At 36.6% G+C, this 20462-nt stretch overlaps 1 protein-coding gene across 19 annotated transcripts in view; it reads right to left on the reverse strand.

Moving 5' to 3' along the window:
- The window catches only part of LOC121667187 (aminopeptidase O (putative)), a 244882-nt gene that overhangs the window by 167642 nt on the left and 56778 nt on the right, over positions 1 to 20462 (reverse strand). For all 19 annotated transcript variants that reach the window (XR_006016948.1, XR_006016949.1, XR_006016953.1 and 16 more), the window contains 2 exons: positions 1916 to 2105; positions 62 to 168 (listed from right to left, as the gene is read on the reverse strand). Coding sequence is in view for 12 of the 19 variants with exons in the window: in XM_042033591.1 (XP_041889525.1) it covers positions 62 to 168; positions 1916 to 2105 (297 nt within the window). In the remaining 7 variants the exon portion in view is untranslated. The remainder of the gene's footprint in view (positions 1 to 61; positions 169 to 1915; positions 2106 to 20462) is intronic.

Genomic DNA, 20462 nt, shown 5'->3' on the forward strand with positions numbered 1-20462 from the left:
AATGTGGAAAACATGAGAGAGTGAACATGCAAACGCAAAGATGATGCTATCATATTGTTACCTTAAAACTTGCAGCTCTTCTTCAGAGTTTTGCACTTCATCTCTGAGTCGGCGCCAGCGAAGCAAAGCTTTCAATTCCTGTTGCCCTTTTATTTCATCATGTGACAGCTGCTTGTAAACAAAAAACACAGACCACCGATTGCTGTTTCCCAACAGACAATAATAATTTTTGGAACATGAAACTTGGTTTGTTTCTCTTTAATGTGCAGAAGAGGCAGGAAACAGTACCAATATCCATGATAAAAAAATAACAGTTGTTGCTGTAAGAGTTAATAGCAGCACTAAGAAAATCAAAAGCCTCACTGTGCACAGCAAATCACTAATCAGTTAAATAGTTCTGACTGAGGAGAGAGATGGGCATGTTGTTTTCCCTTTAGCGAATGGCAACAAATGAACTGAATATACAGTACAGATACCTGGCATAGTGGTTTTGGTTGCATCTTTACTTTTCCCAACTTGAGAGTAAAGAGCTACATTGTGTCCTGGCTTCATTCCTCTTTCCTACTACACCTGCCACACTCATGAAAGGTCCCAGTTGTATTTTCCCCCATTTATGTAACATTAACAGAGATTCCTACTTATGAAGTAAATGCCAGGTTGCCAGCTGACAATTATTTTGAACATAATTATAATTCATGTTTCTCTATTATAAGAAGAGATGGGAGATTGGGGAAAGCAAAAGCAGCTGATATTAACCTGCATTATATTCAGCCACAACTGAAATTATTCTCAGGCACTATGGAATATACTCATAATCCTTAAATTCTGTGATTGCATAGCATCAAAACTACTCAACAACATTAAAAAGGTATGCCTTACACATTAACAAGGGAACTAATCACATTGTTCTGTTGCTTGCTCCTTTACATTCAGCTCCAAGAAGATATCTACTACAATCAAAATGCTTTCAAGTGATTCATAAAAGCAAAGAATTAATGTTAACAGCTCATAGCAGTGTAGTGATGCTCAGTGTGAGGGCACAAAAGAGTTTTAGAACCAAAAGGGGAAAACCAAGTGTTAGGACAGCCTTTCTCTCTTTTTCCAGAAATATAGTACATAACAAGGCATTCTGTTTTGCTTGGTGCTATAAATATGCCAGACACTTAGTAAAATGGAGGTTCAGAAGAGTGTATAACATCTAATAAACTCTAGTTCTGCCACACTTTTCCTCAGGTGGACACCTGCAGACTAAAGGGGTAGAACCTGAAGCAGGCACAGGAAGAAATGACTGACACACAAAATGCTTGAAGTAGCAGAGGTACTACAAAAATAAGAAGTGCATCAGAAAAACACTTTACTAGCTGACATGCAACTCATGAAATTTTCACCTTAAGGCAGGCAATGATTTCTAAGTCTCTGGCAGGAGAGTAACTTGCTGGGCAGTAGAAGAGAAAAACAATGTTAAGTGCCAGTGTGCCCTGTTTAAAATCATCTTCCATTTTGCTTTGAAGTACATTTCTTGGCCATCCATTGGACAAAACCAATTTTAATTAGGTACCTGGAATATTACTGTATGTAGTAAGACTGTTGATTTTTCCAGTTTCAGGTACACAACAGAAGTGGAAAGAATACAGAGGAATTGTTTGATGGTTGAATTTTAATAACTAATACATTTGTGGGAAAGTAATCATTTACAAACAAATGCTTCCACTCTCATTTGCACTGACCTCTACCTTTGTAAACATTTGTATTCATTGCGGATCACTTTTTTTTTAAAAGCAAGTAAGCACACAAATTCCAATACCATTTTAAAATACTTTACTTCATAGCACAGGAGGTTTCATTTATATCTAACTCACATATCATTTTGATTTCCACGTTAATTTAATTTTGAAGCAACATGTCATCACCTTACCTGTTGTGCTCTAGCCCAAAATATATCTTCTAAAAACGTGGCAAACCCTTCACTTATCCACTCTTCAGTCCAATCACGAGCACCAATGGCCAGTCCAAACCAAGCGTGAGCTATTTCATGACACAGACGTGTTCCACAGAGATGGCTTCCTCCTGGTAGTACACTTTGTGACAGAAAGATGATGTGTGGACTGTGAAAGAGAAATGAGTGACAGAATCCATTACTGACCTGTTCCAACGTGTATTGCATGGCCATAATAATAAGAGAACCAAAGAATGGCATGGATTGGGAGAGACCTTAAAGATCCCCTGCTTTCAACTCTCCTGCCATGGACAGGGATACCTTTCATTGGTTCTGATCGACATTACAGACCTGAACATCTCAAAACCTATACAACTTTTGAAACTAAGTATATCTAGGAAATAGAAGTAGCAGAATTAAGCCCTCTGAATAATATGCAAAGGGTTAACAGGGCACCATGTCACAGATGGGAGTAGCAAGGAGACAAACCAAGACCACCATCCACAGAGTGCTCCTGCATTAACCCATGGTATCCATGATCTGCATTTCAACTCTTTTCTTACTCCAGTCAGTTAGAAAGGAAATGAAGCACAAGGATAATACCTTTGAGACCCAAGGTCTCTAAGTCTAGCCTTCCAAGCATGGGAGGGGAGTGTATGGCCTTAAGACATTTCCAAAAGTCAAATATTATTAGTCAGCATTCCAAAAAGCTTCCCCACCCGTCCTACCCTTCCGTTGGAAATGTTAAAACACCCACAGTTTTCTTGCAACCAGTTGAATGTCTGGAACTAGGACCATAAAATATGATACACACTTAGACAGAAAAACAAACTCAGCAACTATTTCCTTATACAAAAATAGTTATCCAGCCAAGAAAGTTAATACATTTCAATCAGATGGCATTGTAAGAAACAATGTAAGAAATTAAAGTACTAAATCGAGGAATCAAGTAACACAAAAAAAGCAAGTAAAAACAGCAGCTCTCCATATCTTTGCCAAAAGCAATTCTGATTTAGAAAATGAAGGGAGAGAGAGAGAGGGGGAAAAAGTGTGAGCACAGAAGCTGCAGAACATGATGAATCTTTTATTATAAAGCCCCCAATGAGAAAAATAACCACAACTTTGGTCACTTGTAAGTAAATGACCCCTAATTGTGGCACGTGTACAGTGCTACAAAGACAAACTGCAGAAATAGACCAAGTAAATAACATTCCAGACATACTGGTGGCAACATTTCGGCCACTTGGTGAAGCAAAACGAAAGTAACTTCATGCCTCATAAATAGGCTCACATAACAGTTTGCATTTTAAGTCTATTGTAGGTAAATATACAATAAAGCAAAGATTGTATTTCCTGCTTTCTCCAATCACTTAAAAACCAGAAATGCCACATTTGGACAATATTCTCTTTTACAGACAGATTACAAATCACTTCAGTGAGAAAAATGTATATGAGTTAAATTTCGGCCAAAGAATATGAGTACAGCTTCCTACAAGGCTAAAAATAAGACTGAGTGCTTCAGTAGAATTTAATTTTAGAGTCTGAGTAGAGCCAGCAACTTCCTTTCCTGAGAACACCTTAAATGATTCCTTTTATTTTGCTTGCCCTTAACGAATAGAACTATCTCAAATTCAAACCGCTGAAAAGCTCCCATTTTTCTTAAGAGTAATTTTATCAAAGACTGAATGTGTCTCTGGAAGATGTCCAACACCTATTACTTTGGAAGAAGTTTGAGTCTATGTATTCGCTTAAAACACAGATTCTCTATTTTCAATACATATTTGAATTCCAGAAACTCTGTTCCACCTATACTGATACAAACCACATCTACCTTTCCAATATAATCTAGGATGTGCAATGTTCATAGAATCATAGAACGGCTTGTGTCAGAAAGGATCTTAAACATCACATAGTTCCAACCCCACTGCCAGGAACACTTTCCACTAGACCAGGTTGCTCAGAGCCCCATCCAGACTGGTCTTGAACATCTCCAGGGATGGGGAGTCCACAGCTTCTCTGGGAAACCTGTTCCAGAGCCTCACCATCCTCACAGAAAAAATTTCTTCTTAACATCTAATCTAAATCTTCTGTCTTTGAGTTTGAAGCCATTCCCCCTTGTCCTGTCACTACATGCTCTTGTAAAAAGTCACTCTCCATCTTTCTTGGAGGCTCCCTTCAGGTACTGGAAGGCTGCAATTAGGTCACCCCAAAGCCTTCTCTTTTCCAGGTTGAACAAACCCAATTCTCTCAGACTTTCCTCATAGGAGAGGTACTCCACCCTCTGATCATCTTGGTGACCCTTCTCTGGACTCACTCGAACAGGTTGCCATCCTCTCTGTATTGAGAAAATGTTATGAATGTTATCAATTGCTCATTGTTACTTAGCAGCATTGTTCCTAAAACACTCAATAATTCAAGAAAGTGTCTAAGTGAAAAATAAGATAATTGGACTGGTAATTAAATTGCAAGACCCAAAGTCTTTTTTTTTTTTAAACAAGATATTTGGCCCTCCTACCAACTGTTTGATTTATTAGGAACAAATTATAAGGTTTGATATCCATTTCTTTGATTCTAATCGAAAAGGAAAGAAATCCATTCGTACATTAGAAATGGACAAAGATGATTCACCTCAGAAATTACATCAAGACCTGACAAGGCCTGTGCAGCCTATAAATGCCTCCAGCAAGTAGGGTCCAAGTTTCGGAAACAGGCCAGAACAGGCAAGCTGGATGTGGTAAGAAAGATGGGAAACCTCTCCCAGTTAACAAAAAAACCAACAACCCTACCAGTCCTTCCCAGGAAGCTGGACAAGTTCCCAATGGCTCTAAGAGAAAAATAAGTTAATGACTTGTTTTCGACAAGTATACACTTGGTTACCCTTCTGAAGCAAAAGATCATTATTCTGACCAGAATCCCATGCTCTTAACTTAGATATTAACATCACTTGACTGGAAGAAGGAACAAGTTCCCCCACCCAGTTAAATTGCAGTTAAGGGAAATATCAACACTGTAACTATGGCATGAATGCATATAAAGGAAAAACTGAGCCCCAAAGGGAAAGAAATTGTTGTTGTGAAAGGCCAAAGAGTCCTGATGTTCCAATCATTCAAATCCACCCATGAAGACGTCCCTAATAGATAGTCTCTTTAACAAATAAAAGGTTTCTAATGAGTCCTAAAGCTCTGAACAGTAATCTGACCATTAGAGAAGCCAAATCTCTAACAGCAACTTTTCAAAACTTTCTCTAGACCCATGACTTAGATGCAAGTGCTGCTTTGCACACAGTCTGCAACAGTGTGCTATCCTTGGCTGCTCACACATAATCAGATGAGACACACAGCACAAACCCTAGCCAAATGTATGTGCAAGAACTTAAATACACATTTAAGATGGGAACATGAAGTTCATTTCTAACAAACTTGTTCCATTCATTTTGAAGTAGAAATCTTTCCCTCTTAACAAAGATTTGCACATATACTTTCTTACATATTTGTCGAAATAACAGAGCCAAGACTATTGTCACCTGGGAAATAATGCTTCTGAGTCAAAACTGGTACCAAAAATCACTATTACAGATACCGCTTTTATATATATATTTCAAAAATCATATTTTGAATTTTCTATTTAGAAAAAAAGTAATCAGATAATAAATGGATGAGACAGTTATTGTAGGTAGAAGGGAGCAGAGGAAGTGTCTCAAATATTTTCATAGGAATACATTAAAATTAAGATACACATTTCAAGATTAGTGGAGTTTGGGAATGTTAGAGAATTAAATGACAGTTCTTCACAAATAGTTCATGTAAACTCTGATCAGTTGCCTTCAACCTACATTCTTCCAGTGATATAAAGAGCGGTATCAGCATGATGTCAGCAGTTATCTACAACAGACTTTGAATGTTAGCTTAACTTATCTTTGAGGGTACTTGTGCCATTGGAATACAGACACAAACATGCAACATCCACTTTCTTACTTCTATAATTTCCATTGGTCTAGTGTATGTTACAGCGCAGTACTGAGAGAACTACAATCTTTTTCACCTCCTAGGTTTACATATACCAGAAACTCAAATATATATTCAGATGCAGTTGTAGAGACAAGGATCTGGTAGGTAGAATACTCTGAGCACTATTCCAGAAATAATGGAAGCTTTTTAAATATTTTCCTTCCTACCATCATAGTGAGAAACCAAAAAGTGACAGAAGTTACAGCTGAAAATCATTCTAGAGCAGATGACTAACTTTTTACTCCATAAGTCATGTAGGAACACGGTAGGGTAGGCAACATGGAAAGAAAACTAACGCCTGTGTTTTGGAAAGAGAATAGTAACAGTCAACTCAGCCAACTCAGTACTGCAATTCAAGATCCAAACTGCAAATTTCAGTCAAGTGCCTAAATAATGATCTGACCACCCGAGCAGCAGCTGCTCTGTGAACTGGTAATCTCTTCAGTATTGCATATTTTGCAGCTCCAAACCAGACTAGTGAGGATATGTGTAAACAAGGGTGAAACCCTCTCAGGAGAAACTCTACTGCTGTTCAACAGCAAAACCAGTACTTGCCATAAAACTGAAGAATTTATACAGTGAAAAGAAAAAGATAACATGAGCCTAAGCTCAAAACTACCACACGAACAGCAGGGTTTGTAACAAATCTTGATCCTCAATATCTTCAATCCCATATTAACACCAAATGAAAAACCTTGAAGAAAACCTGCATAAAAAGACAGTATGTAATCACATACAACTGTGATACCTTTCAATGTCTTTAGACTTATGGGTCACCATTTATTTGATTTGTCTGCACATTATTCAGAGAGAAGATTTTATAAAGTCTCTTCAGAGACCCAAACAGCTTTGGAACTTTATGATTAATAAAAATAAATTAAGCCACATTGAAAATGTTGACAAGAGTTGACAAACATAATTTTTATATGCTAGGAGACCTTACTTTGCTACCACAAAAAGGACCAATCATACTGACCTGAAACAAAAAGTTACAGGCTTGGTGTGCTTCAAAAAATAAAGAATTTGATGCACTCCCACATAATGTGGGATCATCCTAAAGGAAGACTATCAAACCAACTCATTCCACATAATTAAATTCTCTTAACTTTATGCTCAGTGTCAGGGGACAGGAAGTATGAAACAGAGCTGTATCTCCTAAAACAAGGTATTTACTGAGTTGCATTTTGGAGGTTTTCATTTTTGCACGAGGCTTGCCAAAAAAGTGCCTTATTAAGTTTAGTTTCTTTTCTACAACAGGATCTGTTTCCAAGTTCACGCTTTCTTCTAGGGATCAGCTTCTCTCTCCACAATCCAAGTAAAATACACAATGTTAAAAACATGGACTGGAACTATCACTTGCAACAGAACGGTCACAAGAATTCCCCTAGACGTGACTATCAAGATCGGTAGCACATCACAAAACAGAATCATAGAATCATTTCACTTGGGAATGACCTCTAAGATCATCAAATCAAACCATTAACCCAGCATTGCCAAGTCCACCACTAAACCATGTCCCTAAGTGCCACATCTACCATCTTTTAAATACCTCCAAGGATGGTGATTCCACGACTTCCCTGGGTAGCCTGTTTCAATGTGTGATAACTCTTTCTGTGAAGAAATTTTTTTCTAATATAAACTTCCCCTGGTGCAAATTGAGGCCATTTCCTCTTGTCCTGTCATTTGTTACCTGGGAGAAGAGACCAACCCCCACCCGGCTGCACCCTCCTGTCAGGCAGTTGTAGAGAGCAGTAAGGTCTCCCCTGAGCCTCCTTTTCTCCAGGCTACACAGCTCCACCTCCCTGAGCCACTCCTCACAGGACGTGTGCTCCAGACCCTTCACCAGCTCGGTTGCCCTTCTCTGGACACGCTCCAGCCCCTCAATGTCCTTCTTACAGTGACAGGCCCAGAACTCAACACAGCATTCAAGGTGTGGCCTCACCAGTGCTGAGTACAGGGGGACAATCACTCCCTGGTCCTGCTGGCCACCCTATTGCTGATACAGGCCAGGATGCCATTGGCCTTCTTGGCCACCTGGGCACACCCTGGCTCATGTTCAGCCACTGTCAGCCAGCAACCCCATGTCCTTTTCCAGCGAGCACTTCCCGCCACTCTGCCTCAAGGCTGTAGCAAAGGATGTGGTTGTTGTGACCCAAGAGCAGAACTCAGCGCTTGGCCTTGTTAAACCTCCTACCACTGACCTCAGCCCATTGATCCAGTCTGTCCAAATCTCTCTGCAGAGCCTTCCTGCCCTCCACCAGATCAACTTGCCCACCCAACTTGTTGTTTGCAAATGAACAATCTGTTAATAATACAAGTAATTTCTTCAAACAATTATATCTCATCATCTCTCTAACACACACACAGCACACACTCTTTGACAGTGCTAAGTCAAAAACATTTACCTGTGTTTATACAAAAAATCACAAAACAACTTACCTGTGGCTGATATCCTGCTGCACTTGTATCATGGTAATATATCCTATCTGCTTAAAATATGACTTGGGCAGTTAATCAAGAAGGAAACAAAGAATGGTGTATTTTACATATGAACTTCAGTCTGACGTCTGAGACTCAAGCACTGCCAGTAAGCTAACCCAATTTTGTAAGAAGATCGTTAGAAACTGGAAGTGACAAGAACAACCAGGAGTCAAGTCAAGAAAAAACTACAGAGCTGAAGAGTTATTCATCAGTTGACCTCTGATGCCCCCAGGATGCCGAACAACAGCTTTAGCTCAATTCTTGTCATCTTCCACATTCTGTATCACAATGAGGAAATTGCGGGGCATGAACATATTTTGGAACGCTTCAGATTTTGTTTACTAATGTCATATGTAAGCCCAACAATATCTATTCATTTAGAAACTCTCATAATTGCAAGATTTGCGACAGGAAGCAAGTTGCCTGCTATTGCACAGAGAAGCAAACAGAAAATTATGGGGTGCGGGGAGAAAAAGAATTACAGTTTCAAAACCTCAAGCTCCCATCAAGATTTTTTTACAGGTTTGAAACCTTCTGCCCAAAAAACCCACAAAGTAACACACTCTTTTATAAAAATCAATCACACAATACTTCCTAGTAACAAATGGCTACAACACTGGCAAAAATCTTACAGCCAGCTTTCCAAGAGAAACACCTTGAGGGACTACGGTTTTTTATTTTGTGTATCACACAATGACTTTTCCGTAATTAATTGATTTAGTTAACTGATTTATGGCTAAGTGACTTCAATAAATACAAGCACCTGTTTCACTACTAAGTAAAAAAGCAACAAAGCCAACTCCGTATTTTATGGAGCTCAGTTTTTAACCTTCACACTTCACTTCCAAATGCTACTCAAAAAAATATTGACACTGAAAACACTGAAAATAATCTGTGACACCAGTTTCCAGATCCCTTACTAAATATTCATAGTATAAAACTGCATTGTTTCATGGCAGACATTTCCAAACAAGTCTTACAAGCTGCACAACTGTTTTTGGTTATTTGTGTTTTTCTTAAAAACCAGATAGATATATTGGAAGTCAATCTACAGTACTCCAATTACAGAACAAGAAATAAAGATAAGAAAACAAATGTATTTCTAATACAAATTGCTCTGCAAAGTATCTTAGGATATAGATTTTTTAAAATTTTTTTTTTTTGTTTGATGTAAGGCAGCTGATAGATCACGACAATGATAAAACATCGTTACTGATATAGGTAGCTCACAAAAGGTCAGAGGCTGAAGGACAAATTTTGTTCGTGTCTAAGGAGACTGAGGAAATATCATATTTCCACTAATTTCAGTAAGAATTTTATATACAGATATAAATGCAGTATTTGGTTTACATTCCAAACTTGCCATGTTCCAGATTGTATATGAAACTTTTACCACATTTCTGAGTCCTTCCAAATATTAGAAATTGGCCAAATGAAGAAAACACTAAAAAAACCTAACAATTATACTATTAACCACGTGAAAATGCTCAATTACAAATAATAGTGTGGAAAGTCTCTATTTGAACCATGTGTTTATATTAATTTTTTTTCATTTAACACTGATTTATATAAGGACCACAAAATTAATCTTATGTACTTGCTGAAATAAAAAAAAAGCGAACAGAAAATTACAATGGATAGACATTGATCATTGTAATTAAATATTTTAATTGATCATATTTTTGCAAGAAGTGAGTAACGGAAAGAGATACAGGTACTCACACCTCTCGTTTTATAAATATAAAATAGTTCTGAGTATTTTTTTTGTTTTCTCCTCATATTCCAAAGGGAAACTAAAAAAGTAGATTCTCTTGTTTTATTTTAGAAATAAATATAGCATTAGTTTCATTGACTTTTCAAACTACTCTTTGTATTATTGCTAAAAATGATCAATATGATGAACGGTCACTAACAACACTCAGCTGCAGTCTAAGTGATGACATTTTGTCACTGATAAATGATATTACTCGATTGTGAAGATGGATATCATTAGTTGTAGCTTTCCATCCTTGTTATTACTGGAAAATTTGGATTTCTTTTTACTGTATCATGAAGTTTCTGGCAGATATTAACACAGCACAGAGACAACCAGCAAATAACCAGCTATGATAAACAGTCAGACAGAAAGCAATATATATATATATGCTTTACCATATTCAATGAAAATCACTCAAGTTAAGGGCTTATGAATTAGTGCTCTCAAAAGGTGACACAGACAAGACAAAATAAAGAATGAGTCATTTTTTCTTCACTTAATTTATAAAAGAAAGATTTTATCCACAACAAAAAAGCCAAATCAATGAAAAAGGGAAAACGGATTGCTTGTTCTTCAAGTTTTTCAGAATTCTTTTCTCAATTCAAGGCATTGTGGTATCACTGTTCTAAAAGCAACAAGGAAATTAAACCTGCTGGAAGGCAGAAGTGGTTCTTACTAAATCTCTATGAGCTACAGTAAAAGTAGCATCACAAACAAAACCAAACCTAAGAAATGCTCTTGTTTTTTAAGGATTCTTGTGACAAATACTTGATTTGCAGAATGAGAAAACTCTAGATACATATCTGAATCATTCAGGAAATCCCAAATATTACTGAAGGAGAAAGAGCTATAAATCCTTGATGTTTCTAAGAAAAAATAAATAAAGATGTAAAGCTCAGATCTTTAAAAAAAAAAATCAGAACTTCTCAGGTCATACAAGAGGCACAGATACAAGTCTTTAAAATTTTCAGTTGGTATCTATTACACTCTTGTTCCTTGTGCCAATTATAAATGCGGGAGCAAACAAAAAGATTAAGATAGTTATCCAATTCATCTCATTGTTATTCATATGCAGTACCATCTACAAGAATTGGTACATATTAATCCATTTTCTGAAGTCTTTCATTTTACTTAAAAAATTGGTCCAGAATGGTGGAAGTCCAACACTATCAAGTCTTTTCTGATTTTCAGCTTTACTTTTAAAATGCATTATTTCTTATATGCCTTTATCCTCTGTTTAACAAAGACACATTCATCTTAGAAACGTAGAAATTTAGCTAATTAGTTAATTAGCTAACCTGTTTTTCTTATTTTCATCATCTATAAACAGTACATGAACTGATAAAAATTAAATGTTTTCGTTTTACTGAATGAGTATCCAATCCTTCTGGCTACTTTGATTAAGGAGATACATGCTGTCAGCAAAAAACAAGAGACAAAAACATAGAAGAATCTGTAATGGCTTCATTTTCTTAGTTTACTCTGCACAGCAGCTATACAAGCTGTCTTTTTTGTATGCGTCAGTCAATAAGATATCTGTTGTGCTTTTGCACAAAGAACAAAGATGCCTTTATCAATTCTCAGAAGTCTGTAGGACAAACCATTCATGCTGCCAAACCTCTTAAAACCCTTTCATCAAATAATGAAATCCATCAGTGACAAATGTCAACATACTAATTTGTTAAATACCAAACAAAAGGAACATTCAGAAGAGGTGCTTCATTTCATGTTATATCAGCCTTTCAATTTGTAACAATTTTATGGCAGCCCACAGATCATGCAATATTAAAACAGAACAGCACTATGATTATTAAAACTAGAACAATCTACCATCCTTACAATAAATGCTAAGTTCAACAAAACTGTAAACAGAATCTTTTGGGAACATAGAACTCTCTGCCATGCATTCATTTTCCTCCTCTTTGGAAGACGATTTCCAAGTAAAATCTTACAAACAAACACAGATTCTTTTTCACATACAGTCCCATTTATTGTGCTGATGGAGAAATAAGATTAAATTACATCATATCCAGTGATAGAAGAGCTTCAGTGTGCCTGAGAATTACTTTATCCATTATACAGGACATCCAGCTATTAATGTAGAACCATAAGCAAAGGGATAGTTTAGCTTGAAGCAGCTAGTGTGCATGTGAATTACTTCATTCATCATACAAAGACATCCAGTTATCATTACTGAAGCACACAGTAAGGGATAGTCTAATTGAAAATAGCTAGCATAACTGAGAACTGCATTTATTAATTATAATATTAAGTATCACATATTAATGAACTTCTATTCTTTTGCATCTTCTATCAATTTATTTTTTTGTACATCTCCAGATTTGTTTCAGGCCATCCTAAGGACTAAATACTTTTGCTGTTGTTCAGGATACTGCCACAGACTATATTTACCTGTTCTTTCCAAAGACACCAAAAAGAAGGCAACACCTTTATATTTTAGAAACATCTATTGCGTCCAACATTTCCTGTGTGGATTTCCAACAGTGGCCTGATAACTTCTGCTTTGCGAATTTATCCAGTCAACTTTGAATATAGAATGTCAGTTTTGAAGTTAAGTTTATAATACCAAATTGGCAAAATGCCAATACAGGTTATGTTAGTAAGTATCTTTCCAAATCCAGAAGAATACAATGAGGTGGTTTCCTGCCTTGCAGGATTAAAAAAACTACACTACCATGTGTCAAAAGATACTAATTTTGAGGTGTTTTTTTAATTGTTTTGGATTTTTTTTTTAAATCAGCATCGATTTTAAACTTTAAAATAAGCAGAAAAATTTTGATTGCTTCCCATGTACTCTCCTGACAACAGCTCTCCTAGTACACTGAAATCTCTTTCATACTTGCATGTGGATATTGACCACTCACAGGATGTCAACATATTCCAAAATTCCTACCAAGACCAAAGGTAATTATGTTTACAGTTAAATTCAGTTAATACCAGTTGCACAACCAGCCGTTCCTGTTGGATACTTCCCTGAAGACTTAAGTAAGTCTACATCTTGCCAAATGGTTAAAATTAGTTTCTACTTATTCTGTCTTTTCAGCATTGACCAATTTTTTTAAACCTCAAGTGGTATTTGGCATTCACATCAGTTTAGATTTATGAACTTGATGACCAAAAAGTTGTGTAAACTGTAATTTTTCAGGGAGTACCAATGGGAGATTCCGAATAGCTAGCAGCTTTACAGCCAAATCCAGTCACTCTTCTGTAAATCTAGTCAATCTCCAGATAGTGTAATTGCTTTACATTTTTAGTTAGAGCAGAATTTGAAGTGGGACAGCACTCTTTGAGACTCGCTTCAAATATGAGTGTCTGTGACAAACTCCGCACACTCGCATGACTGCAACTTAAACTGTAATACAGCTTGTTGGTTTTAGATTAGAAAACACCTAAAAATATAAATTCCATACTGAGGTTATAACCTGGATTCAAACCTCTAGGTCTACCACGCTGTCCTCACCACCTGTTAGTCACAGGTAGAAATAAGAACCTGTTACTCTCTCCATGGCCTGACTCTCCCAGGGACAGTATCTCTCAGTGTGTTTCTCCTGGGCTCAATTTCAAGTTTTGGGGATAAAAGTTCTTCAGTGACCTAGCTTCTGACGATAGCCATCATTCTATAGCTATAACTCCAGCAGGTTTAAACTTAATTAACTGAGAAACCACTGCAAATACTAGGTTAAACAAACATATACAGACAGGATGGAGCTGTTTCTTCTTACAAAGAGAAGAAATACCTCTGTTACTGCATTTTCTAGGAACTTAAGAGAACTTGCATGCACACATGTGCACTGTTGTATTAGCTCGGAACAACTGGCCAAGGAAAAAATTAAGCTTCAAGAGAAAAATAACCTATCTAATCTGGCACTATTAGACAACCAAGCAACACCAGGTCAAAATCAGAGGCCTGTTTCTCAGACATTTTAAGAAAAAAAGTAAACAGCTGTTAAGCAGAGACTGTTGGTATACACCAGCTGTACAAGACACTGAGGCTTTTAAGAAAAAAGAAGTTGTTTAGTGCATAAACAGAATTTGCTGAATTCTACTTTCTCAGCCAATAGATCTTTTTTCAGAAAATTATGTGAAGCTAAGACTTCACAGAGACTGTAGACCAATTGCACAACTTCATTTTATCCCTATTCTTCCCTTGCAATAAAGGCAGATATTTTTTTAAAATCAGGCATCTTCATGACACTGACTTATTATAGTATTTCAATTGTTCTGGAGTAGTGAGTGAATAAAACCAGTTTTCTTTGAACTGTTTTAGTACATATTTAGTCTATCAAATTGGCACAAAGAAAACATGATAACTCAAACTTAAGTAATGGGATTCAGAAAGAGGAATTTAGCTGTAAATCTGCCTGTTCCAAGACATAGATTGCACATACTGCTCTTACATACATACTCTGTATTATCAATATGTAATGTTTAACATTACAAATACATCACACAAGGTAAGAAAAGCAGCATTGGCCCTGAACATTATTTTACCTTTTTATGCTACTGAAGCCAGTGGGGAAAAGAAAAATTTTCCCCAAGCAGTTCAAAGTCATGTTCTACAGCCACTTAGAAATAACTTTGCATTCTTTCCAAACTAACTATTTTGTCTCTGATGCGCTGCATTTTTGTCTGCAGTGCTGCACTGTAAGTAAAATACAGTGGTGCTTCAGCTAGCCCTGAAAAGTGCAAAAAATTTTTCGTGCAAAGACAGAAGCCTATTAATATTGCAAGATACATAGGTAAGTTACAGAAGATAGTAGCAAAGCCATTTCTATCACTGACAACAAATCTCTTTCTGCATTTCAGCATGCTACGGTCTAATTTAGGTCTCTAAAAAAATTGTTCAGTGACAAAACCATATGCACCTCTCCTTTGGTGATCTACAAAGTTATTGTCAAGAAGACTAACAAGGCTATTCAAAATTATCTCATTGCTTTAACTCAGTATCTATCATTACCAAGCTGGTGATTGTAACAAAAAAAAAATTATTCCTAAGAGCAAGCTCCTTGAGATTTATTTGACAAAACAGCTCTGTATACAATAAATTAAATTCACTGTACTGGCTCCTTGTAATTCAAAACACTACCTTAACTTTTACCTTCAAACAATTTAAGCAGAGGAGAACAATTTTCCAAGTAATCCTAGTGATACTTGAAAATCTAAAATTATTCTATAATTAAAGGGAAACAAAACTTTAATAAATATCAATGCAGCATCATATCACAAATGTCACATTATCAAATGAACATGACTTCATTGTTCAAAATGTTTCAACATTTAAAACTAGACTTAAAATTCAAAATTATTAGAAACTTGTAATAGCAAAGCACATAGTAACCTGCTTTGTTAAGCAGAGGTAGAATTTACACAACACTGTGGAAAGAGCAGACAGTCATCACAAAACAGATGCCTGACACCCAGAAAAAAATCAGACTGGCCTTTAAATTGAAATAAACTAAACCATCTACTTCCTTCATGCTACCACAGACAAAGGAAATCAAAAAACCATCTGAGAGAACAGAGATGGTATTTTATTCACAAACCACAATTTCCAAGCAGATTTTTCATATACTCAAACCCATTCATCCCGATTCACTTACCCCAAATCCTCCACAGACCCAATTGCCTTGCAGAAAAAGGAAACACACAGCACCCTTTTCCTTTTTTTTTTTCCTTGGAAGCACACTCAGCAGCACACTTGTCCTCCTGATCTTCCTAAGGAGAAACTGTTCTTACATGCATTCTTCCACCCATTTCAACAGTTAAACTCTCAGTCTGTATCACAAGATTCTCACTAGTCCAGAAGTGAATCTCCAATAGCCACAAACTGGTGGGAAGCATGAGTGTGTGCAGAGAAAATACATATGACAACATTCTGACTGTAATGTTTCACACATCAGCTCTTGCAAAAATGAACAATCTTATTTCAAGTTTCCAGTCAAATATAACGACCCACAAGCAATAGGTGCTAACTTTCATGGAACAAACTATTGTATTTTAACAACACTCTGAAAAATTCTGTAGTTCCACCATTCACCTTTTCTCATAAAAAAACCCCAAACGACACAACTTTTCCTCAGTCAGTACAATCAGAAGAAATCTGTGTCAGAAGTTCAATCATTGAAATTATTGAAAATGCCAGGAAAATCTGGTTTTAACTGCATTAAATGTTTAGGATTTAATGGTAGTATAGACCCACTTTGGAAATCACAGAGGCTTTTAATTAGCATTTTTTTCTAAAAATTAAACAATATTGCAATTATTTGGCTGGAACAGATGGAAGGAGACTTCACATGAAATTGTTTACAAAGTGCAACTGATGTAGTTTAATGTATTTTAAGAGTTCTAACTAAAGTGTTCCTTTACTCATATAGGTATGGAAATCTGCCTGTACCTTTCAAATAATATTCTCGCCTATAAGAGGGATGCAGAATAATTTGAACATCACCAACACATCAGAGAAATCTGCTCTGCATACAACATAAAAAACTTAAAAATTCAGTAGTGGCAGAGAAAGTGCAAAAGCTAGCAAAGAATTTTTTTTCAGATGTTTAGTATAAGTGAATTATACTAACAATCTTTCATTTTGTTGAATTTATCAGTCAGTGCATTTGCTGCAACAGTCTCAGTACAAGGATAAACTAAAACATTAATATCACTACAGCCCAGATTCCCCACAATGTGTCCTATAACGTCCCCTCTCCTTTCAACACATTTTTCATTGTGATTTAATGAATGTTCTTATGTATTCCATTGAACATTTCCAAAACAAGCATGCGGATATTCGCGTCATGGCAAAATACCATATCAAAAGAGTTCTATTCAGCCTTCTCTGCTTGTATTTGCATGTCAAGGAGGAAATTAGAACAGCTTCCTACACCTCAGGAAAGATAAATAATCTACTGTGAAAGAGAGCTAACTCACACCAGTTAAATTTAGAATAAGCAGGTTATAATAATTAGCATAAAGTAAAGTTTGTTGGAACACCTGCTTAGACATTTAAGCATTAGTAATAAAAACAATAGTTACCAACCCCACATTTTTAAATCAAGCAACCTTCGCAAAAAGGAGAAGGGGAAGAAAACATCAAGAAATCCACGCCATTGCTTGAGGGGTTTGCCAGATTTATTGCTACTGTAGAGATTAAAATCACTCACCATTAAGAATTCTATGTATTCATTACATTCAGATGTCAAAAGTCCGAAAACCATGTGATCAAGAGAGTGGTTTCTAGGCAGGTAATAAATAAAGAATAAGATTAAAATAGAAAGGTTGAAAAACACCCAAAGAATTACCTACAAAAGAGCAGACCATTGCTATAATTTCCACTGTGACCACAGGCATAGGATTATGCTCAAAGTAGTCACAATAATAGTAAAAAAAGCCTTTCCTGTGGTTTACAATAAAAAAGCTAAAGATATCAAGATGAAACAAGGTCATTTAAACCACCAAATTAACAGAAATGAACGACCTTGCAGACATTTTGTGAGAATTATGGTGTCAACATGGGTGTCTTTTTATTCTCAAAGTTCTTTCAAGTCTAGTAAGTAAATACTGACCAACTTCTGTGAGCCTTGGAGTGAGGGAAATCCTGTGGTGTTTTGGTGCACTACCAACACTTTTCTGTCCTTTTTTTTTCAAGGCAGTAAAAACGGCTATATATGACAACAGCAAAGCAACAGTTGCCAGCATGTAACAACTGTGGAGAAGGGCAGCACAGGACCTTCCAGCCACATTTCACATTTATACTCACTCTGTCTGGTTACAAAGCTTACCATCTGCCAACAGGGTTAAAGCCCTTATCTTTTTAAATCCCGGCTCCACGACAGAAGGGCTAAAACATCTATGTATCTGAATTTATTAATAAATTATGTTGTCCCATCCCCTCTCCCAGAAAAGACAGGTCTTGAAGGATCCTTCAGATCCCCTGTATTTCCTCCTTCAGCTATGTTACAAGCACCAGATGTGTAAGGGAGAAGTAACACACATAACCTCAAAAAAACTCTTTGCCCTCAATAAGATCCTCAATTCCCAGCTGTTTCCTTCAAGCTCTTATTAATATTATCTTTGCAGTTTAATTCTGCTACACTAAAAAGGAGGAACTAATCCAAGACACTGGAAAACTCTGGAGGTGTCAGTGTGTTTACAACTGCCAGCACAAAGCTCTTAGGAGAGCTTTCCTATGCTCTGATCTTAGATTTTCTCATGAAGCCTTAACCCACACTTCACAAAGAGGACAAAGACTCTGATCAACTCTTATTCGCCAGTCAAAATTCCCTCAGGAAGATCAGGTAGTAATCTACTCCAAAACTAAACATACTATTAAGTATATCCACACAGGAGCAGACACAGACTTGGGTAAGGAAGTGGCAGCATAATATTTCTGATGGGTAAAATGCTCCCCCACATACATTGATATATGATGCCCACATCAGTAAGTCTTGTATGCATGAGAAATCCGTGTTTAGGCATGAAACAGCCCAGTAAAGGAAATCCCCAATCTATAATGTTGATTCATTCTGAATACACAAAACAGACTTTCGTTCAAGGAATTCTGTACTGTACTGTTTTTAAGCTGTAACTTTCTGAAGAAACACATCTTCTTTCCTATGTTAAGATGAAGCAGTGATATGCAGAAAGATTGAACTAAGCTATCAGCCAAATAATGTAGTCTTCTGCTGAATGCCAAGAACCATTTGGCTTACCAACTTTCAAACTTTATCAGCGTTATTTGTTCAGAAGGCTTTTCTTTCAATTAAAATAAAATGAAACCAATAAATATGTAAAGAAATTGTTCTTCAGTCAATGCAGACAACTGCTGGCAACTCTTGAACAGAGATATTAGCCTAAGAATTGAAAAACTGGAAGAATTTCTGTCCAGCCTCCTGTTTTCCTGGCCACTGTAGTGCTGTAGCTTTATTTGATAATTTGATAAAATTAGAATGAAATCCGAGATGGTCCTAGTACTAAAGCAAAAACAGCAGTACATGTATGCTATAAACACAGAAAGCATACGCAAAGCTATTAACAAACTGTTCTTCCCTAAAGGTATAAGGACTGGCTGCCTGAGAGGTTTGATGCTTATGTTACTGTCCATGGGCAAGATTCTAATCAGACTCAAAACAGTTCATCAGCTTAGGATCTCTTGACAGTCAAAAGCATATCCTGCATACAAATAAAAAAAAAAAGGCAACAGCAAAGCTGAAAAAGAGAAAAAAGTAAAGCAAAAAATGCAATGTAGAAGGTGAACACTTGAAAGAATCAACAGTATTTCTCTGTGAAGAAGCTGTTCTTGACTGTTCTGCGCCCTTTTAGGGATCCTCAAACAAAGAAATAAAAGCCAGTTATGTTCATACTTTATAACTATTTGAGAAAATACTTAAAGCCTAGTTCAGTTCTTCATAGGCATATGCATATTACTCTTGCTACTTCAGTGGGAGAGAGACATACATGTATATCAGACTAGAATTTTATTCTAATATTCACATCTATACAGCATTTGAACACATAAAGCTTTGGACAAGTTTACAATTCGGGTAAATTAAAAAGCCCAACAACTGACTTGCCATGACAGACAACAGGCCTCTAATAACCACACTCCAAATTAAAACAGAAGGGTCTAAATTGAGCCAAAGAAAATTCACTCACTGACCAATACTTCTCAGACAAATTAGTAAAAATGTGCCTCTTACAAAAAAAAGCTGTATCCAACTATGATGTCATAGAATTAGCAGAATCTAATAAATCAGTAGAAGATGAGACTTCCTAAAGAAGTGGAATCAGATAACACAACACTTAATTTTTTCATAGCTTTCTATGAGAATTATCTCTAGCTGAAACTCAGCCAACTCCTTTTTATATAAGCCTGTGCATCAAACAGTGGAAAAGCAGAGCCCACATCACTTGGGTATAACACGGGAGATGTGAGTATCTTCAGTATTCTGAGGACATAGAAGCACAGACCATCTCAAACACTCCCTCACTGGGCCCAAACAAATGTTACACAAAGAAATTGACAGATCTTTGCAAAACACATTATGATACACAGCCAGGAAGAAAGAACCACCTAATTCCCTGGGATCTCATAAACTAACGTGATAGAAGATACTGCACTGAGTTTCATCAAAGGCTCCTGGGGCACCACACTGCTCTCTGCAATTAGTGCCATGAAAATGAAATAAACAACCCATCTTTATTTGCAAGTTCCTTGTTGGTGAATTATCCAGGTCACATTCAATTCCAACATTCTGTAGCAAGAAAC

This window comes from Corvus kubaryi, unplaced genomic scaffold, assembly GCF_017639235.1.
Source record: "Corvus kubaryi isolate FWS band 111438036 unplaced genomic scaffold, C.kubaryi_AGA036_p1.0 37357, whole genome shotgun sequence".
NCBI classification, from domain to species: Eukaryota; Metazoa; Chordata; class Aves; order Passeriformes; family Corvidae; genus Corvus; species Corvus kubaryi.